This window comes from Cyclopterus lumpus, chromosome 20 (genome assembly GCF_009769545.1).
Source record: "Cyclopterus lumpus isolate fCycLum1 chromosome 20, fCycLum1.pri, whole genome shotgun sequence".
Taxonomy (NCBI): Eukaryota; Metazoa; Chordata; class Actinopteri; order Perciformes; family Cyclopteridae; genus Cyclopterus; species Cyclopterus lumpus.
This window is the reverse complement of record NC_046985.1, coordinates 4,567,762-4,586,123: the sequence shown is the minus strand read 5'-3', so window position 1 is coordinate 4,586,123 and position 18,362 is coordinate 4,567,762. Positions and strand designations below refer to the sequence as shown.

Here is an 18,362-nt window from a genome sequence, read left to right as displayed (position 1 = left end):
ATAAATCACCACTATAGTCGGAGTAAAGAGTAACTTCTCCGGCTTAAACTTTATGACATGTTTGCTACATTTCGCCCACGTGTTAGGACATTGCAGCTTAATCACTTGTGGGATTAGAGCGCCCGGGGCTTTACAAGGCCTGTGATGTGTGTGTGTGTGTAGGGGGGGCAGATCATCCAGGTGACACTGGTGTTAACATCTCATTGAGAGGGAGAGGACTGTCGGACTCCGTCATTTATTATTATTATTCATATTAATTTTGAATCTGTAAAGAGGAATATGTTTACGCTCTGCAGGCCGAGTCGCCTGAAGATCACGGCGTCCAGCAAGATCGAAATTAATTTGCTCTCGCGACGGCAACCCGAGTCCGAGAGACGCGACGTTTCGAGAGCACGCACAAGGTAATTCCTCGATGATAATTAATGGAGGACGAGCTGACGAGTCACTCTGTGTCGTGTACGAGAGCTCACATATTGACTTAATGTGTCGGCCAGCAAACGTTGGCGTCTACTGATGAGAAGGTATTAGATTCTACCTCTTGAGTCTTTTCTTTCATCTATTATATATCGCTAGAGTTGCTTTTGCCTATTTTATTATAAAATTCACTCAATTTGATCAAATTTTACATTGAATTATATAACTTAATGATTTTGCTGCCTTGGGAGAAGGGACTTTATTGCTCTACAAATACATTTAATTTACTATTTTGCTACATTGGTTAATATATTTACCACCACACATCGACCCTCTGATAATGGACGTTGAAAACGAGACGCTAGATTTTGTTGAAACTTGCGTCGACTGTCATGATCCCCAAAAGATGAATTCTCTAAATTCTCTCAAGTTGCCACTAGAGCCCCCACCAGGCCACAAGTTATCATGCAGAGGATGAACCCTTTCCAGTGTTGTCCTGAAGCACCACCCTAAAATGGAAATATTTCTAGAAATTGAGACAGAAAATTAGCCATTTGTTGAGAAAATTCATCGTCCCCAGAGGAAGAAACCTAATGATTTGACATATATATATATATATATATATATATATATATATATTTGCTGGTTCGTGCAAATTCAAAGTGCAATATGAACTATTGCTCGTGTCCAATGTTTTACATTGTATAGAATTAGATATTATCAACAAAAAAACACAAGTTTCACATCATAAACATAAAGATATCAGTTTTGAAAGGTTATTGTATATATAATTCTAAATATGTGCATTTTAAGTCCAATTAGTGCATGAATCTATAACATGAAATCTCAGTAAGAGGCGACGTAGTAAACACAACACAGCGCTGACAGCGACTTGGAGTCCCGTCAAAGTGCTCTTTCAAGTCCCACTTTGCTTTCTCACCCGTTGATGTAGCACATTAAACTCTCCCGGTCCCGGGGCATCGTGTGTTTGGTTTTTAGTTGTGTAGCGGTAACACGTGGGAGCCACAACCGATCAACATTAGTGTCGACCAGATGACACGCCGGGTGCGGTCTGAAGCCGGAGCTGGGAGGTGTTGATCAAAGACGGCGGGTGAACTACGGCCGGACCCCGTCGTGGCATAACTCGAGTCACTTCACGTCATATTTGCAATGTTAAAACCATCCGCTTCCTCTGATAGTGTGCAGCCCAGATGTTGGCGTGTCACTTTTCTCCTCCTATCATTTAAATAAAACAGATAGGGTGTGTGGTCGTGAGTCTTTGTCGCAGAGCGTTATAAAATTATTCCCACGTGGCGCTTCCCTTTTTATCTGCGTTTGAGAGGCAAAGATGAGGTAAAACATCTGGGAACCTTTCACATATCCTTTCGCGATGCATTTTTTTCCTCCTCTTTCATTTGGACATAAAAGGATCTCGTTAATCAGAAAATTATTGAGAAGGAAATCTAAAAAATAACAGCTCATTGAGACAATTATTGGAAAATATGTTGTATTTGCCAAAGATTTCAGCCACATTTGCCTGTTTATTTTTAGTAAAGGTCCAAATCCGCACCCTGTTGCTCCCTCATGACTCACTGGTGGAGCTGCAGTGCCATCTAGAGAGGCGTTTGTAACCTGCAACTGATGCTTCTTATATCTTATTGCATTATATGTTATATGACTTTTTATATTTACGATTTATTTTCTCTCCTATAAGGATCCTCCCGAGAAAGCATTTCACACGATTGTACAATAAACACCTTGAATTTCTTCATTGGAGTTGCACGAGAAGCATAAAAACGAGGAAATTATATATTTATTTTTGTATCATTTGTGTGAGAAAAGTGTTTGAATCTGTACTTAATCTATCAGTATCAGAATCAGAAATACTTTATTGATCCCCGGTGGGAAAAAATACTTTGATACAGTTTCCCAAAGAAACAAAGAATCATCTGATTATGTACATAATGAAACAACATATAACACAACATATCTAAAGCATATAATTAATGCAAAATATGAGAAATATGTATTGGGATACATAATCTCTTTTCTCATGCACGCTTGAGTAGTATTGTTTTGTTTTGTTTGTTTTAATCCTAAGAGCCAGTGTCTTGATGCATGCACCTGAATATTTGATGCTTTTTACTTTAATATGAAGCATTTATATGTCCTCTGAAATAAATAACAAGTGCAATATCAACTATTGCTTGTGTCCTATGTTTTACATTGTTCATAATCAGTTATTTTGTTAAAGGTAATCATTTCTATAAAAACAAAAACAGTTTAACATCATAAACTTCATAAAGATATTAGTTTTGAAAGGTTATTGTACTCGATCGTATGTAATCATACATGTGAGCATTTTGTTATTCCAGTTTGGACACAATTGATGTTTTGTGGCATCGATCAATAATTTGAAAGGTCACCAACACGATGCAGTCAAAGTGGAACTGTTCATGGCCCACTTTACCGTTTAAGGACTTTCTCCCTAGCTAACGTAACAAATGAAACCCTCTGGTTTTCTCCCTAGCTAACGTAACAAATAAAACCCTTTGGTTTTCTCCCTAGCTAACGTAACAAATGAAACTCTCTGGTTTTCTCCCTAGCTAACGTAACAAATAAAACCCTCTGGTTTTCTCCCTAGCTAACGTAACAAATAAAACCCTCTGGTTTTCTCCCTAGCTAACGTAACAAATAAAACCCTCTGGTTTTCTCCCTAGCTAACGTAACAAATAAAACCCTTTGGTTTTCTCCCTAGCTAACGTAACAAATAAAACCCTCTGGTTTTCTCCCTAGCTAACGTAACAAATAAAACCCTCTGGTTTTCTCCCTAGCTAACATAACAAATAAAACCCTCTGGTTTTCTCCCTAGCTAACGTAACAAATAAAACCCTCTGGTTTTCTCCCTAGCTAACATAACAAATAAAACTCTCTGGTTTTCTCCCTAGCTAACGTAACAAATAAAACCCTCTGGTTTTCTCCCTAGCTAACGTAACAAATAAAACCCTCTGGTTTTCTCCCTAGCTAACGTAACAAATTAAACCCTCCTGGTTCACGTGACACAGTGTTTTTAACCGACAGATTGAAGCGCAACAAACTTGGAAAACATTTTCCCCTGCAAAAAAGAAGACAAAGATTCCGATAACCGTTGTTTTGACGATATTTATTTCTATTTTTCCAATAGTAACATATAGTTCAGGACAAATGAACGTTTGAGAGAAGCTAGCACAGCGGTTTGCAGAACATGTGATTAAAAATCATTCGTGAAAGTGAACTGCACTCGGAGCACGAGGGATTTTAAATGTGACACAAACAATATATTCCTGTAAGCAAGAAACCAGGGTATATATTCATATATTTAATTTTTGTTCTATAATTGTGTTAAAGACTAACAGCACTTGCATTGTACACGTTTTTGGACAATCTTATTGATTCTGTTTCTCATACATCCCATAGAGTCAAGGGCCTTCCGGTGAAACAAAATAAATAAACACTGACGTTATGGCACCGTGACACGGGTCAACACACCCCGTCTCAGACACGCAAAAAAAGGGAACGACAGCGGGCAGCCGAGAAAGGTTTGGGAGGAAAGCGCAAGGTTACGATATCACTGCTAGAGGTGAAAGGGGGGGTAAGCAGGACGAGAAAGAGAGAAAAGGTCGTAAAGGTCGAAAAGGTCGAAAAGGTCGTACAGGTGCAGAGCAGAGAAGAGCTTTCAGAGAGACATGCTGAGGGACTACATACATATAGATAGATACATAGATACATAGATAGATAGATCGATAGATAGACAGATAGACAGATAGATAGATTGATATAATACTGCGACAGTCTTCAAGCAGAAGAAGAAAGACAGAGGATAGAGATAGTCAAGCGCGGAGAGGACTACAATGCTTGGCGAGGTTAGCATGCGGCACGGAGAAACTTCACAGGAAGCCCAAGACACAGAGAATCACACGTAAAGGCCAGAGCGACAGTGCACTAATCTACAGGCTAAAGCTATATAGGACGGACACTAAAGCTAATTACAGGAGCTACACATACTGTATATATGTAAATATATATATATATAGGAATAGATATATAGAGAGGAGATATCGAAACAAGCTGGATAGGCAAGGCATCGCATGCACGTGCAAAGGAAGCGAGTCTAGCAGCAGCAGCTAGAGAAGAAGAAGAAAATGTCCCGCTGTCCGAGACCGCCTCGGTGTCGCTGTAATAAGTCTGACGTTGTCCGTGTCACGGTGTTTTTACGCCAATTTTTGGGGGATCTGGAAATTAGGATTAATAAAATCTAAAGCGTATGTTAAACCCGAGGCTAAAACTTTCATAATTTCTGTAAAATGCAAAGAAAGACATTACAAATAATTTCCCAACTGACCCCTCATGTCACATTCAGACTAAGTTACATTTTTGAGTATTTTTTTGTTTGTTAAACATCAACTTATGAACAACGATTGGACATTGCACGTTATTAGGTCATGTGTATACTCTAAAGTGCACAACCTCCCCTTTGGAGGAAAACTAGACAATACTGGCAAATTTACACTAAGGCAACACAGTTACAAACACACTAAGGTACACATCGGCACACACTGTCAAGTATTCACAAAAACACAGGGCTTCAGAGTCAAAAAACGGCTTTGCATATTCACTTAAAATCCAAACGCCAGAGTCTCTTCGCTAAAGACTCAAGAGTTTCGAGGTGAAATCTGTCGGTTTTCTTTAAAGCCAGTCCCTGAAACACGTTTTCTTTGAAATAGCTAGAAGTCACAAACCAGTATCTGACACACACACACACACACACACACACACACACACACACACACACACGCGCACCACACACACAGGAAAAAAAGCCTTTTGGACAAACAGGATGAAAATAAAAGTAATCTATATCGGAGATAGAGAAAATATGAATAACTTTACCTCACAAATAGTCTCTGGTTATAGGTCTTATATACACTTATGTATACACAAAGATATGTACTTAGGACATCTTGAAATACTATTTACAATCTATGATCAAAAGTGATTGTACACTGAGCGACCGTGTTGAGCAAATTGTGCTTTTCTAACTTGTTCTAATGAAAATGCGACGGAAACTCTGCTTTTTTTAAACCAGGGTTCACTTTCCGTCAACTAACCAGTCGACAGGAAGCATGTTTTTAGCTAGTAGCAAACTTGATTATCGTTAACTATTGTACGCTTGAATTTGATTATTTGTATTAAACTTTTTTGCAGGGTATATAGATTGGACCCATACTCGAATATTGCTTGTGAATGAATAAAGAAGAAATCTCAGTTGCAATGCTAAGGGATGCTCCTCCTCCTGATTTAGTGCAATAGACGTTCCTCTACTCAGACAAAAACACCATTATTGTCCCGTTGCCAGTTTTCTTAAAGATCCTTGATTTTTTCATTAAGTGCTCATCCAAAAACTGACACTGACACATATAGCTTCACTTATTCACGGTACTGCAGATGAGAGCTTTCGTTAAAGTTAGAATCCTTAACATTTCATTTTGATGGCAGTAGTGGCCACAGTCGGTACTGCAGGCCATGTGATGCCAATTGGCCCAAAAGGCGGTTATCAATGGGCCCGAGGGAGAGAATTTGTTTCATCAAACACAGGACTTTCACCCACGAGACCGCTGCTCATGTCTCATGTGAAACCAAGTTAAAGTTGACTTCATTTACCGTAGTTTTGTTCATTAACTTCGGCACTCAAATAATGCGAGTTACCTGAAAAACATACGTATTTTAATCCAAACTCATATCTTTTCCTTTGTGCTAATCAAATAGTTGTGTTGTCTTAACCTAACCAAGTAGTTTTGTTGCGTAAGTAAAGCCTTCAAACAAAGTTAACCTATGTTGGAGGTTTATTTTTGAAAAACACTCCCACAAGATACTTAATGTTAACAGAATTTGACTCCCTTGTGCGTAGGAGCACAATTTGCATTTCAAGGGGAAAAGGGTAGATAGAGGTGATTTAAAACTGGCGACACAAATGTTGGCCATTAATTGTAGCAAAAAATAGGGTTTGAAGTAAAGAATAATATTAAGGATTATAACTTTACGTTACCTCTTCAATGTTGATTATTCTCACTTTGGACCGTTATGTGAAGCACACTCAGCACAGCTAAATATACAGCCGGTTGGAAGCGTCACCCATTTTGATTTGACAACAAACAAAACGAGCCTTTGCAACCTTAAATACACTCGAGAGAGAGAGAGAGAGAGAGAGAGAGGTGTGAATGTAAAATGAGTATAAAGTGTTTGCTGCAATAATATTAGCATTAATTAGCATCATAAGCTGTCAAGAGGCTGATGGGAATGCGTGATGGAGAGACGCGTCTTCGTAAATGTTGATGGAAAAGCCTTCTTTTGTACATATTTACTACCGACGGCCCGCTTCAGTTGAGCTAACGTGTGCTGTTGCTGCTTTAAATCACCAGTCGGGAGAATAGCGTAAAAGTACTGTGTGCGGATGTAAAGGCAGTTGATTAAGCTGAGGTAAGGTGAAGTGCTTTCTTTTTTTTTTGTTGTTCTTCTTTTTTTTTAAACCAGAAGTTTAAAATGTAAAGTTACAATAGAACACAACCACGTTTGGCACTTAACAACATACTCTGCAAATTAGAAATGATCCCAACGAAAATAAAAAAAACTCTTCCCTATTGCACTAGCGTTTCATATCACAAAAAGTACACGTTACATCACTTACTGGGCTCTACGACGCTATAGGAAAGGCAGACTGAAGCACTCTTACATAGCTTTGGACCAAGTTGGTCCACGGCAAAGCTACAATACATAATATATGGATATATATCTGTAGATCTTTTTTTTTTAAATTTTACTTTTAAATATACTCTTAAATATGTGACTTTTGGAGGAAAGAAGAGAGAAAAGAAAAAAAGTTTACCAGTACATTCACCACAAACAATTCATCCGTCAAGGGGGAAAAAGTACAGGAGGAGTCGGTGAGATGAGTTTTTATAGATCGTGGCCGAGTCGCTCGATCTCCTCGATAAGAAAGTCGATGTCCTCGAAGGTCGCCGCGGGGTTTGAGATCACCATGCGGAAAAAGTTGACCTTGTCTCCCTGCGGTTGGTAGCTGACCATGGTTGTCCCGTACTCCATCATCCTGGCCTTTATCACTGGAGCCACCTGCAAGAGTCAATACAGTATGAATAGAAACACAGAGAAGACCACTGCAGAAGCTCTTTGGTTTGGGCAGGTGAGGATGTATATTTATTTACTCGTAGCCACAAAGCAAACTAGATGACTAATGAAATGAGCTTGGAGGGTTGTGTGCATGTATTCAAGTATGCTACGTTACTTAAGTACCATTTTTAAGTACTCAAATATAGTTTGAGTAAGGTATACCCAATTTATGCTACTTCACTGTATATTTCCAGTCCACTAAATGTATTTAACTGCTAAAGCTACTTAGATTTTACACTCATATGATACACTTATTAAATATAATGCAATTGCTTTAGATTAAAGGCTCCGCCCACCCAGGAGGTGTTTTGAACTATTTGGGGAGTTTTGTGATGTCATCGTGTGCTTGTGAGAAGTCTCATCTCCGTAAAGCGACAGATTATTGAGGCTTCTCGTCTATTTCAGGACCTTGTAGGCTCCATGACTTGACGCTCTGAAAGGGAACATTTTATATAGTAAATGTTTCTACTTTTGATGCTTTAAACAAATTAAGTCTGGCAATAAAATATGTTCTTTTACTGAAGTAAATGTTCCGATTGCAGGACTTGTAACAAGTTTGTTTACACTGTGGTTTTCTTCCTTTTACTTAATAATCATTAAGTGCAATTTACTAAGAACACCTCACGTATGGCAAAGTGTTTATATAAACTTAATTTAAGTGGTAGACATGTTGTCCCTGACATGTGACGGTCAAGCTGGATCGCGCTGAAAGGCTCGTAGCCCAAACGAAAGGTGTTTCCGGTAGATATCATAGTCGGGCTTCTTATCTCGGCTCGCCCACCTTGTGCAAGTGTTTCTTTCTCTCCTCGTTGTCCTCCATGTAGCGGATCGCAGGAGGGAGGTACCAGAAGCAGACGTTGGTGTGCTGAGGCTGTGGGAACATAAACGCGAGCGATGAGGGGAACAAACCGACGCCATGGCAACACTTCAATGTTACAGACTTTCATTGCTTCATGATGATAGGATTGTGTTTTCAAATGTCTGTTGTTAAAATTAAAGCCGCTATAAGCTGTCTTTGTCGCCCCCCAGTGGTAGCATCAAAATCACCAACATTATCTTAACTTTGACCTCCAATTGTAAGATATCCTATAATCACACATGTACAAGCACATTATAATTAATGACTATTAGCTATTATAAAGCTGCTATATTCAGTATTTTTACAGTAACAATAAATTAATCAATTTGTAATCACAGAAAACTGTTACCAGACTCAATTTACCTCAAATCTACGGAGCGTTTTTGCTTCTTTTCAGCTCTTTTTTAAAATGTATTCTACGATCCACAACATGACCGTTATGTGCACCCCTAGTTTGTGTCTCAGTTTGTGTCATTTTAGCAAACACACATACCTTTACACATACCTACATAAATATAGATGGAGTAAACATTCACACATATTGTACCATCTTCTTTGCTGGAAACACAAAAGTCGATTTCTTCACGCCCGAGCTCACTTTTCTGTTTGAAAAAAGGCTTGGCATAAATCCATTAGGGATTGCCAGCCTCAGACAGGTAGCTGCCTCCTCCTCAGACATTCTCTATATGTCTGGAAGCCAACGCAGCAGCCACAGCTCTCTTACTCTGGCATGCGAAGGGGGGGGCGTAGATCGTTCATTCCCTTCAGCCGACTAGCGGTGCACGCTCCAGCCTCATTTATACGAGCCGGAGCTCATTCAACATCAGATTGATGCACCGGCTCGATGGGAGCTACAGACAAGTGAACACCTGGGCCCGGGCCCAGAAGACTCGGGTTGTGACGCCCTCGGCCCTTTATGGCTCAGCGGGGGGAAACAATAAGCCACGAACCATTAAAGAGCTTTCACTATAAATGACTCTGGGTGTCCAACCACTCCTCATTGAGAGAGAGAGAGAGAGTTTTTTAGCTTAATAATATTTGGGCTGTTGTAGAGGGTATTTCAGACGGCCGCCATTCATATGCATATGAGCAATTACAGGCCTCTGTGCTATTCATCAGACATAATAGCAGCACATTACACTGCCGGCTAGAGGTAAAAATGGCATTCATCCAACACAAAGCAGGAGCACGCTGCGTGTCAATCAAGTCACGCCGTCATGAGAGAAGCAACGTGGGCCACTCTTCTCTGATTGTGCGGATTGTGAAATGATTCTCGTGGAGAGTAAAAGTATAAAACGTGGACGTACTTTCCCATTAAAGACCATCTCGTATCCTTCTCTGTCTTTGATCTTGTTGTAGAGGTACTCCGACAGCTCCAGGCACTTGTCGATCTGAGCCTCGAACCCGATGGTGCCCTGTCGAAGGAAAACGTTGGAATGAGAAGAGACTAATCGTATTTTTTTCTGCAGAGAATGTCCAAAAAATGTATCCAGCGTCTTGACTGATGCATTTGTCACGCAACGATGTCAAAAAGCAATATTAAAGGTGCCAAAACAATAATAGAATCAACGTAAAATCCACGATTTAAAAAAGAAGGCTATATTCAGGGTTCAGAGTTTGACTCTTTTGTTGATACTTTCAAGTTTTCCACATTCTTTCCTGTAAGTTGCTGAAAGAAAAATTAGGTTTGAAATGTATATGTTTGAGATAAAATCCCAGAAAACACTGATGTTACTATCTTTTATAATATAATTGTCAAGGCAGACGTCACACTGTCCGAAAGCCACAAAAAAAAAAGTAATAAAAACTGCATTTTAAAGAGCTGCATGCAAACACGAGACCCATGAGAGCCAACTATACCTTGGCCCTCCACATGAGCCACAGCTTGAAGATGTCCACGTGGCGTCCGCACTGCATGGCTTTGTCCCCGGTGTCGTAGGACAGGTCGTAGTGTTTGTCCTGCTGGAACAGGTAGCAGGCGTGCATCTGGTTGCAGTTCTGCATCAGACCCTGCAAAGTCACATCCAGAGCGCTTACAATCGCCTCAGGAGAAATAAAATATACTCACATGCACTGCGTGAGTGTGTGTGTGTGTGTGTGTGTGTGTGTGTGTGTGTGTGTGTGTGTGTGTGTGTGAGGCCTACCTCCTCTCGGACCAGCAGGGCTGAACACTGCAGAGGGACAGACATCATCTTGTGCGGGTTCCATGTTACTGAATTGGCCCTGCGGTTGGAAAACAACCGCCTCGTTACTTCTGATGCTCTTTAGCTAATAAATAAATAAATAATAATAATTTCACTTGCCTGTCAACTCCATCCAGCTTCCACCGGTGTCTCCGGGACATGAGGAGACTTCCTCCCCACGCACCCTGACGGCACAGACAGACATGATCATGTGACCCTGGGAATACAACTTTAAGGTCCTTTTAAGAAGAGGAAATTAAATGATCCTCTTCAAACATTGGGGACCATTGTCAGCTTTCAAAAAAGCTCTTAACGTATGAATGTCTTAACAAGCATCTCTGGATTTTCCGGCCTATTAATAAGTCTCATTTCTGCATCCCGACAAAAGCATCAGCTACGAAGCAGGATGATTTTTTTTTTACCTCCCTCCATCTCATCCAGTTGAGGGATGATAGATAAGGCCATTTATGCCTCTTAATAGAGGTGTCCCCCTGTCAGGACTAAATCACCTTCATTAACAGATAGAGTTCCTTCAGTGAGAGGGCCCATGATGGAAAGGTCCGGGCAGGAGGTGATTTACAGCCTCTGTTCCAGTTTTTCTAACCCCCCCCCCCCCCAGTGTTAGATAGGAAATGGCTGCCTCTTATCTGGGTCAACCGCGATGCAGTTAGAGGCCAGACAGACGTAATGGATTTGTCAAAGTCACCGGTGAGCTCAGTATTTCTCTGTATTGCTTTCCGGTGGAGAGAATACATTTTTCATAAAGGTAATAACAAGAGTTATTTAAAGAAGGCAATGGGAGATTTTTTATTTTTTTTTTTACGTGTAGATTTCATATTGTAGGTTCGACTCGTTTCACTCACGTCCACGTGCATCCAGACGTTGTACTTTTTGCAGACGTCGGAGATGGCGATGAGAGGGTCGAAGGCTCCGTACACGGTTGTTCCGGCCGTGGCGCTGACAAAGAATGGAACGAAGCCCTGCGGAGGCCCCGGGGGTCGGGAGGTGATCGTACGTGAAAGCAGTCGACAATGACAGCGCGTTGCATCGTCACAGAGTGAAGTCATATACATGTATGTATATATATATATAGTATTTACAGCTGCGTTGTTAATAACGTGTGTTAATAACGTGTGTTAATAACGTACCTTCTGTTTCGCCTCCAGTATTCTCCTCTCAAGGTCAGCTGGGATCATTTTGCCACTGCCAACGGGAAAAAAAACAAAACAAGCTGGATGCATTTGGATTGTTTGCGATATGAAAATACGACATTTAGAAGTAAAAAGTCCCGCGAGGAGAAATCCTAATGGCCGGGCCGAGGTGGAGCTAGTTTTGAGTACTTTATACACACAGATACGAGATTAATCTGAAGGGTCATGAGGAGATAAATGAGAGGGGAACAAATTAAAACATGGGGAATATTTGAGAGGTTTACTCTCTTTGGGCCACATACAGTTATTTGAATGAGATAATCTGATAATTTAGCTCTCAGTTGAGCGCAAAAAGACACAACTTTGTTGTAAAAAGGTTGGAAACCATTGATTTGATCTATGATATGTTATAAGATTATTAACTACAGCAATCATAGGAATGTAGATCAGGAAAGGTACAATATTTAAGTTGAGTTCAAGTAAAAAAAACGTGATCAAAGCACATGCACTTTGCAGTCCTTGAGGTAAATGCACTACGTTACTTTCCACCAGTGGAATTCCCCATCTGGTATTTTTTTTAAACCAGAGGCCGAACTTTACCTTTCGTCCACTTTGATGCAGATCACGCTCTCCGTCCCGATGCCGAGAGCCGCCGCTCCCTTTTTGATGGAGAAATGGCTCTGAAAGATAACGGAGGAAACATGAAAGACAAGAACGCCATCGCTCACATCGTCTTTCACACGTATCATGTGACAGACACAATGTCACTTTTTAAAATAACGCGCGTCGAAGCACGGCGTAAAAATTGACGACGTTCATCCGCTGGATTGAAAACTCAAATGCCTACGTGTTCGGACGTGAAGGCCACCAGTCGGGGAACGGATGACATTCCTTTCTCCTTCACTTCGGGGAACATCTTGAAGCGGGCCAGCAGCATGGCGTACATGTTGGAAATAGCACCACCTGGAGGACAGACAGGGCTCAGTGATTTACGGCCAGTCGGGTGTCACCACAGACCGAACAGGAAGAAAGTCTCGTGGGGGAATGATGCAGGGCTTTACAGAGGAAGGTGTAAACAAATGTCAAAAAATGTAAAATGGCCGCGCATGCTTAAAATAATTAAACAACAACGTGGAGAAAAAAAACAATCCTTCGTGTGCAATGTATCGAGAGCGCATGGAGAGGGTATATGTCCAATGTCAAAGCCAATCACATGTTTTTTATCATCCCCCCCCCCCCCCCCACAATGATTGCTCCTCATCACGTGTCAAACAGAAGTGCACGAGATAAATTAGAGACTGCAGGGTGACGATGTGGGGGCTTAAGTTGGAAACATGTTATGCTAATTGGCTTATTTTTCCATTTCCATTTATATCATCAAAATGCAAATTGCCACATTACACACACACACACACACACACACACACACACACACACACACACACACACACACACACACACACACACAAGCAGTTCCATTTTGAGTGAGAAGGAGGGGGCGGGGGGGGGTACATACCAGGAGAGAAGATGCCATCTCCTCGCCCATCCGGCCAGCCGATGATCTCCCTCATCTTCTTCAGAGTGACGTACTCCAGCAGCACAAAGACAGGAGCCACCTCGTAGGTGAACCTGCGTTACACGAGAGTTACACACACAATGTGCCGTGACTCATCCCCCCCCCCCCCCTCCCCCAAAAAAATAGCCAATAAAAATCCTTTTTTTTTTTTATTTCCACCTGCAGTTTGTGTGTTTGGGAAATTGACGTCTCTAGCAGAAAACACTAAAACACTAAATCAATCAAACTCCCTCGAAAAGGGTAAATATTTACATTTTTGTGTTCAAAACATACAATTACTGTCTACTTGTACAGGCTTCGCCTTCATTTCTAAAAGAGAGGCAACATCGTGCTTTTCAAACAAAAAGCACTTCATCACAGGCCCAGAGGCTCTTTGCTGTACAGACATCTCACATTTTCATCATCCTTGTGCAGTAAAAAGCACAATATGTGCCTCGTGAAATGTTCCTCTACTAACACGGTGTAGTGGCTTCAGTCATTTGAACCCCCCCCCCTCCCCTTTTGTGTTTATCACCACAAAAACACACACACACACACACACACACACACACACGGAGACTAAAATTAGCTTCAGATTAGTCAGAATTTAATTTCAGGGCAAATTTTCTCCCCTTTGAATCCCCATGGAGATCCAAGGTGAAAGGATAAAAGGCAGAGAGGTGGGAGGGGTGCATTGAGGGGGGGGGGGCAAAGGGGGAGGATCAGCCTTTCATTTCACCCTTTTTCATTTGCCATGATTGAGTGAAAAAAAAGAAAGAAAGAAAGAAGAAGCCGCTATCAGCCCCCGTGCAGGCGGCACACACACACACACACACACACACACACACACACACACGGATGGACCGGAAATATAATCCATTGTCATTATCAGCATCTGTAATCACGGTGGAAGCTGCAGGCCACATACTCACATATTGGTGTTGGCAGTGGACGTCAGCCAATCGGCTGCCAGGCCCACCATGTCTAATCCCGTGGAGAGCTGATTGAAGTACCTGGGGTGGGCTGTTGGGGGGGGGAGAAGAGAAATGAGAGACAGGAAGCACGTGGGACGACGTGCACTTTGAAAACGTTTGATCCGGTGTCAAAGACACATTTAAATACGCGTGTTTACGCAAAAAGAAAACAGAAGCTGTCATCTTCCAAACGCTTTAATTGCAGCTGCAGCTGCGCTGACGTCGCCGGTCGTCTTTGAGCTGATCGTGAATGCGTGCGGAGTTTAGTGCAGGGGGGTAAACACCAACATTGGGCTTTTCCCATGCCTTTGATTCATGAAACAGAACACATCACACATGGAGCTTTGAGAATGAATGGATTAATAAATATGAAACATAATGTGTCCTAAATCAGGTGATGATTTACAATATATACATACGATGTGACATTTTTACCCTTCAAATGCAGCATTTATAACCAGTTCATACATATTTACTGTGATAAAACATTCATATAATGTACGTGTATGGAAGTGGAAATATAGGAAAAGACAGTTAATAATATAAAATGTGTCTTCTGCTGACAAATACTGTCCTTTGTTGAGTTACGTACTTATTATTAAATGTAAGCTGTTGAAAGAGGGATCAAAGTACAATGTTGCCAAAAAGAAATCTATAAAAACAGATATCTTTGTTATTTTTTTGGGGGGGTGAAATCTGTCTGCTGTAAATGTTCCACAGTGTGTCAGCGAGGAGAGAATAATGGACTTGGCCCACGAAGAGCGGTTATTAGCCTATTATCTCCCTCTAGGTGAACCAGATTTACTGCGTCACTGCATTTATCGGTCTGGTGGCCAGGAGGAGGAGGAGGAGGAGGAGGAGGAGGAGGAGGAGGAGGAGGACACAATCATTTATATATTTTAAACACAGATTGCCTTATTCTGTCTACACTATATGGTTTTTTTTTGGAGGATCCCTCATTAAAATGTAGATAGTATCCACATAAAAAATATTGTGTATTTGCTAATGACTGATTTTCTGGTTGAGTGTATCATCTGTTCTAGCTTGTCATATTATGGGATACTGTATGCACTGACTCTGTGCTATTTATAGTTATTATATATTTTCTCACGTTTATGTTTATTGTATAATAATATATATATATATAACACGTCTGTGGGGATTTCAAATTATTTGCATGTAAAGACAAAGCTGCATGACTTTAGGCCTAAATAAATGTGTTTTTAAAATGTTTTTATAACAAGAGGGCCTGACCTGTCTTGATGGCGTATTTGAGGGTCGCGCGGCAGCTGACCAGGATGTCGTCCAGCGAGGCCGGCTCGCCCTGCAGCTCCCAGTTGTTCATCTGCAGCAGCTCGTTCGGATAATGGAAATCGATCACTTTGGTATCGCGGTCGAAGGACTCCACGATGTAGGCCAGCAAAATATCCACGACCTCCTGCAGGAAGGTCATCGTTTTGGCGTCGCTGTCCAGGGCCGGCAGCAGGTCTGTCGAGCAGCGTGGGAGACATTATGGGATGTATTCCCTATTCCGTGCACGCGCCGCGGCGGCCTCGTAAACGCCCGGTTTTTAAATGCAACATTAAGATGCACAATAGGCCTTTTCATTATTATTTTTTTTTATTCATTTGTTTTTGCTGGTAAATGATCCTGCAGCTGCGTTCAAACCGGACACGCGCAAAAACAATCACACAATTCGTGACACGTCTTTACATTAAAAAAAAAATGTGTGAGGCCGTATTTTTTTGTTACGTTTCTGCGACACCTCGAGAGGTTCTGCTGAAGGTCACCTCTCCGAAGGACTGCAGACACATGTTTACTTGAACCCGCAGAATATTGTAGATATTAAATATAGATGTCTATATAAGGGTGGTGATCCATTTCATCCAAATGTATACATGCATTTTCCTTTTTTAAATTTACGCTGCGAACAATGAAAAATTGACATTTAACTGAAAATGACGTAAAGTCGATTTACAACGTGTTCACTTTATTTACTGCGGGATGTTTTGTTTTTTTCTTCCTTTCATTTAAATGACTAACTATACAAAATTGCATTTTTCTTCTTCTTCTTTTCACCACTAAAAGAGTCTCGATCATCCAAAAGCGAGGCCACGCTGCGTGACTCCGATGAGACAGATGCGACAGATGTTTGGACGTGCAGGTTCATGCTCATTGTACCTGTTGAATAGAGGTCTGAGAAGACCAGGGGAGCTTTGGTGCAGTTGCAGGATTTGTTGCAGCCGCAGGAGCCGCACGAGCCGGCAGCCTCTGTCTCCGGCGGCTGCTTGGCGGCCGGATCCGCGGCTTTCTCCACCTCCCCGACATTTAGCAGCGCTTTGGACAACACACGCAACAATTATATAAAGAAAAAGAAAAACACATTTGTACGACGAGGCCGAGCCGTAAATGAACCCCACCACCCCTACACGCACACACACACACACACACACACACACACACACACACACACACACCCTCCGCTGTGAGCCGACCTACCACATAATTTCGATCCAATTCCTCCGGATAATTTCTGGGCCGCCGCTTGGCACCAAGCCCTGGCTGGAGGAGAGAAGGGATCATGCATAAAACACGGATGAGCAGGCGTCGGGGTTCAGAGTCAAAACTTTAAAGGTAGAAGCAGAAACAACCACCCCAACAAATGTTAATAAAAGCGCCATGTAAAAATAAAAAAACGAAATTATTGCATCCTGCAGAGTGAAACAATAAAATCAGTCAAATCTGGCGACTAAAAAGAGACTGCGGGCCTGTTTTGGTCGCCAAAACGCATCGAGACAATGCACTGGAATTAAGAGCACGCGCCCACGGTCCATCAGAGGGGGTTTGAAGACCCAAATCAATTTAATAAAGCCACTCACTTGTGCTGGGGCTCTGGCTGCCGGTGTTGGCCCCCGCATCATCCGCTCCAAGAGACCAGAAGCCCTGCGATGCCATCGTTGCGGGTTAGTTATGAGCTGCTGGAGACGCGCAGAGCCACGCAGCCCATCCACGGGCGAGACGACCCGGAGCTGTTCAACCGACGTGGTGCTGAATCTCAGCCGGAAACACAGCCGCCGCGCATCCGACAGTCGCTCTATGCTGCACGAGAGCCCCTACAAATACAAAAATTAAACAAAAAAAAAACAACAAAAAAAACACGTTTGGTGAAAGAAGAAGAAGAAGGAGAAGAAAGAAAAAAATGGAAAACAAGAAAATGGAAAAAAGATGTCCACGGTTTTTTTTTTTCTTACAGGTCCACAGGTGCACGGAGCATAAAAAAACCCAGCGTCCTCCCAGAAAAAAGAATCCGCGAATGCTCTCACTTCATATTCAATTATAGTGCTAAAGAGTTCAGGCGCAATAATTCTGCGGCGAAAAATGTCGGCTTATTAAAAAAAAAAAAATGTATATATATATATATATTATTATGAAAACTGTGCAATAGAAATCAAAACGAACTGCAGCCCGCCATGAAAAAAAAAAGTGCACGGCGTCAAATAAAGCACCCCCTATACGCCTCGGCCGCTGCTACATATGCAGCGCACGCGAGCCGTGCCTAATTGCATCCAACCTAAAAAAAAAATCCACGTCACTAAAGAAGTCCCGTCGTGATCCACTTCAGGGTCATGACGAAGTGACGTCGCGCCGTGCGTCGTGACTCCATCCATGCCCAACATCGCGCCCCCCCCCCCCTCGCACGCACGCACGCACGCACGCACGCGCTCAACTTACCCTCCATGCGGACAGCGAATGCCAACTAATGCATCTGCCCGGCGATTGGAGACCTATTTCTTGGGTGGACGGCTGCTCCGAAATTGCTCGCCTCCGGGCGGAGGAAGCGGAGGAAGGAGACTTCTTCAGATACACGAACGCGCGCGCGTGTCCCTCTTCCCTCCTGCAGGGGCTCGTTCCTCCAAAAGTATTTATGACTCGTGACTGGTTTTATCTTCACCTCAAGTATCGAGAGAAAAAAGCACGATTGATATCCAATATGTTGTCGAC

The 18,362-nt window shown here is 42.1% G+C and overlaps 1 protein-coding gene across 1 annotated transcript; it reads right to left on the bottom strand.

Annotated features, from left to right (window-relative positions):
• Positions 1-7,407: 7,407 nt before the first annotated feature.
• Positions 7,408-17,315, bottom strand: gad2 (glutamate decarboxylase 2). The gene is made up of 16 exons (XM_034559979.1): positions 17,240-17,315; positions 16,860-16,922; positions 16,542-16,697; positions 15,615-15,848; positions 14,319-14,409; positions 13,348-13,460; positions 12,679-12,794; positions 12,432-12,511; positions 11,829-11,883; positions 11,544-11,660; positions 10,801-10,865; positions 10,642-10,720; positions 10,358-10,507; positions 9,805-9,912; positions 8,420-8,509; positions 7,408-7,581 (listed from the first exon to the last, which is right to left on the bottom strand). The coding sequence occupies exons 1-16, from the start codon at positions 17,313-17,315 to the stop codon at positions 7,408-7,410; spliced, it is 1,767 nt and encodes a 588-aa protein (XP_034415870.1).
• Between the last annotated feature and the right edge of the window lie 1,047 nt (positions 17,316-18,362).

Excerpts from the sequence above, each read along its gene's own strand:
- gad2 (XM_034559979.1), bottom strand. The coding sequence starts at position 17,315 with ATGGCATCGCAGGGCTTCTGGTCTCTTGGAGCGGATGATGCGGGGGCC. Across the intron at positions 10,721-10,800 it reads AAGCTGGATGGAGTTGACAG|GGCCAATTCAGTAACATGGA; the intron begins GCAAGTGAAATT and ends TTCCAACCGCAG. Across the intron at positions 7,582-8,419 it reads GAAAGAAACACTTGCACAAG|GTGGCTCCAGTGATAAAGGC; the intron begins GTGGGCGAGCCG and ends TGACTCTTGCAG.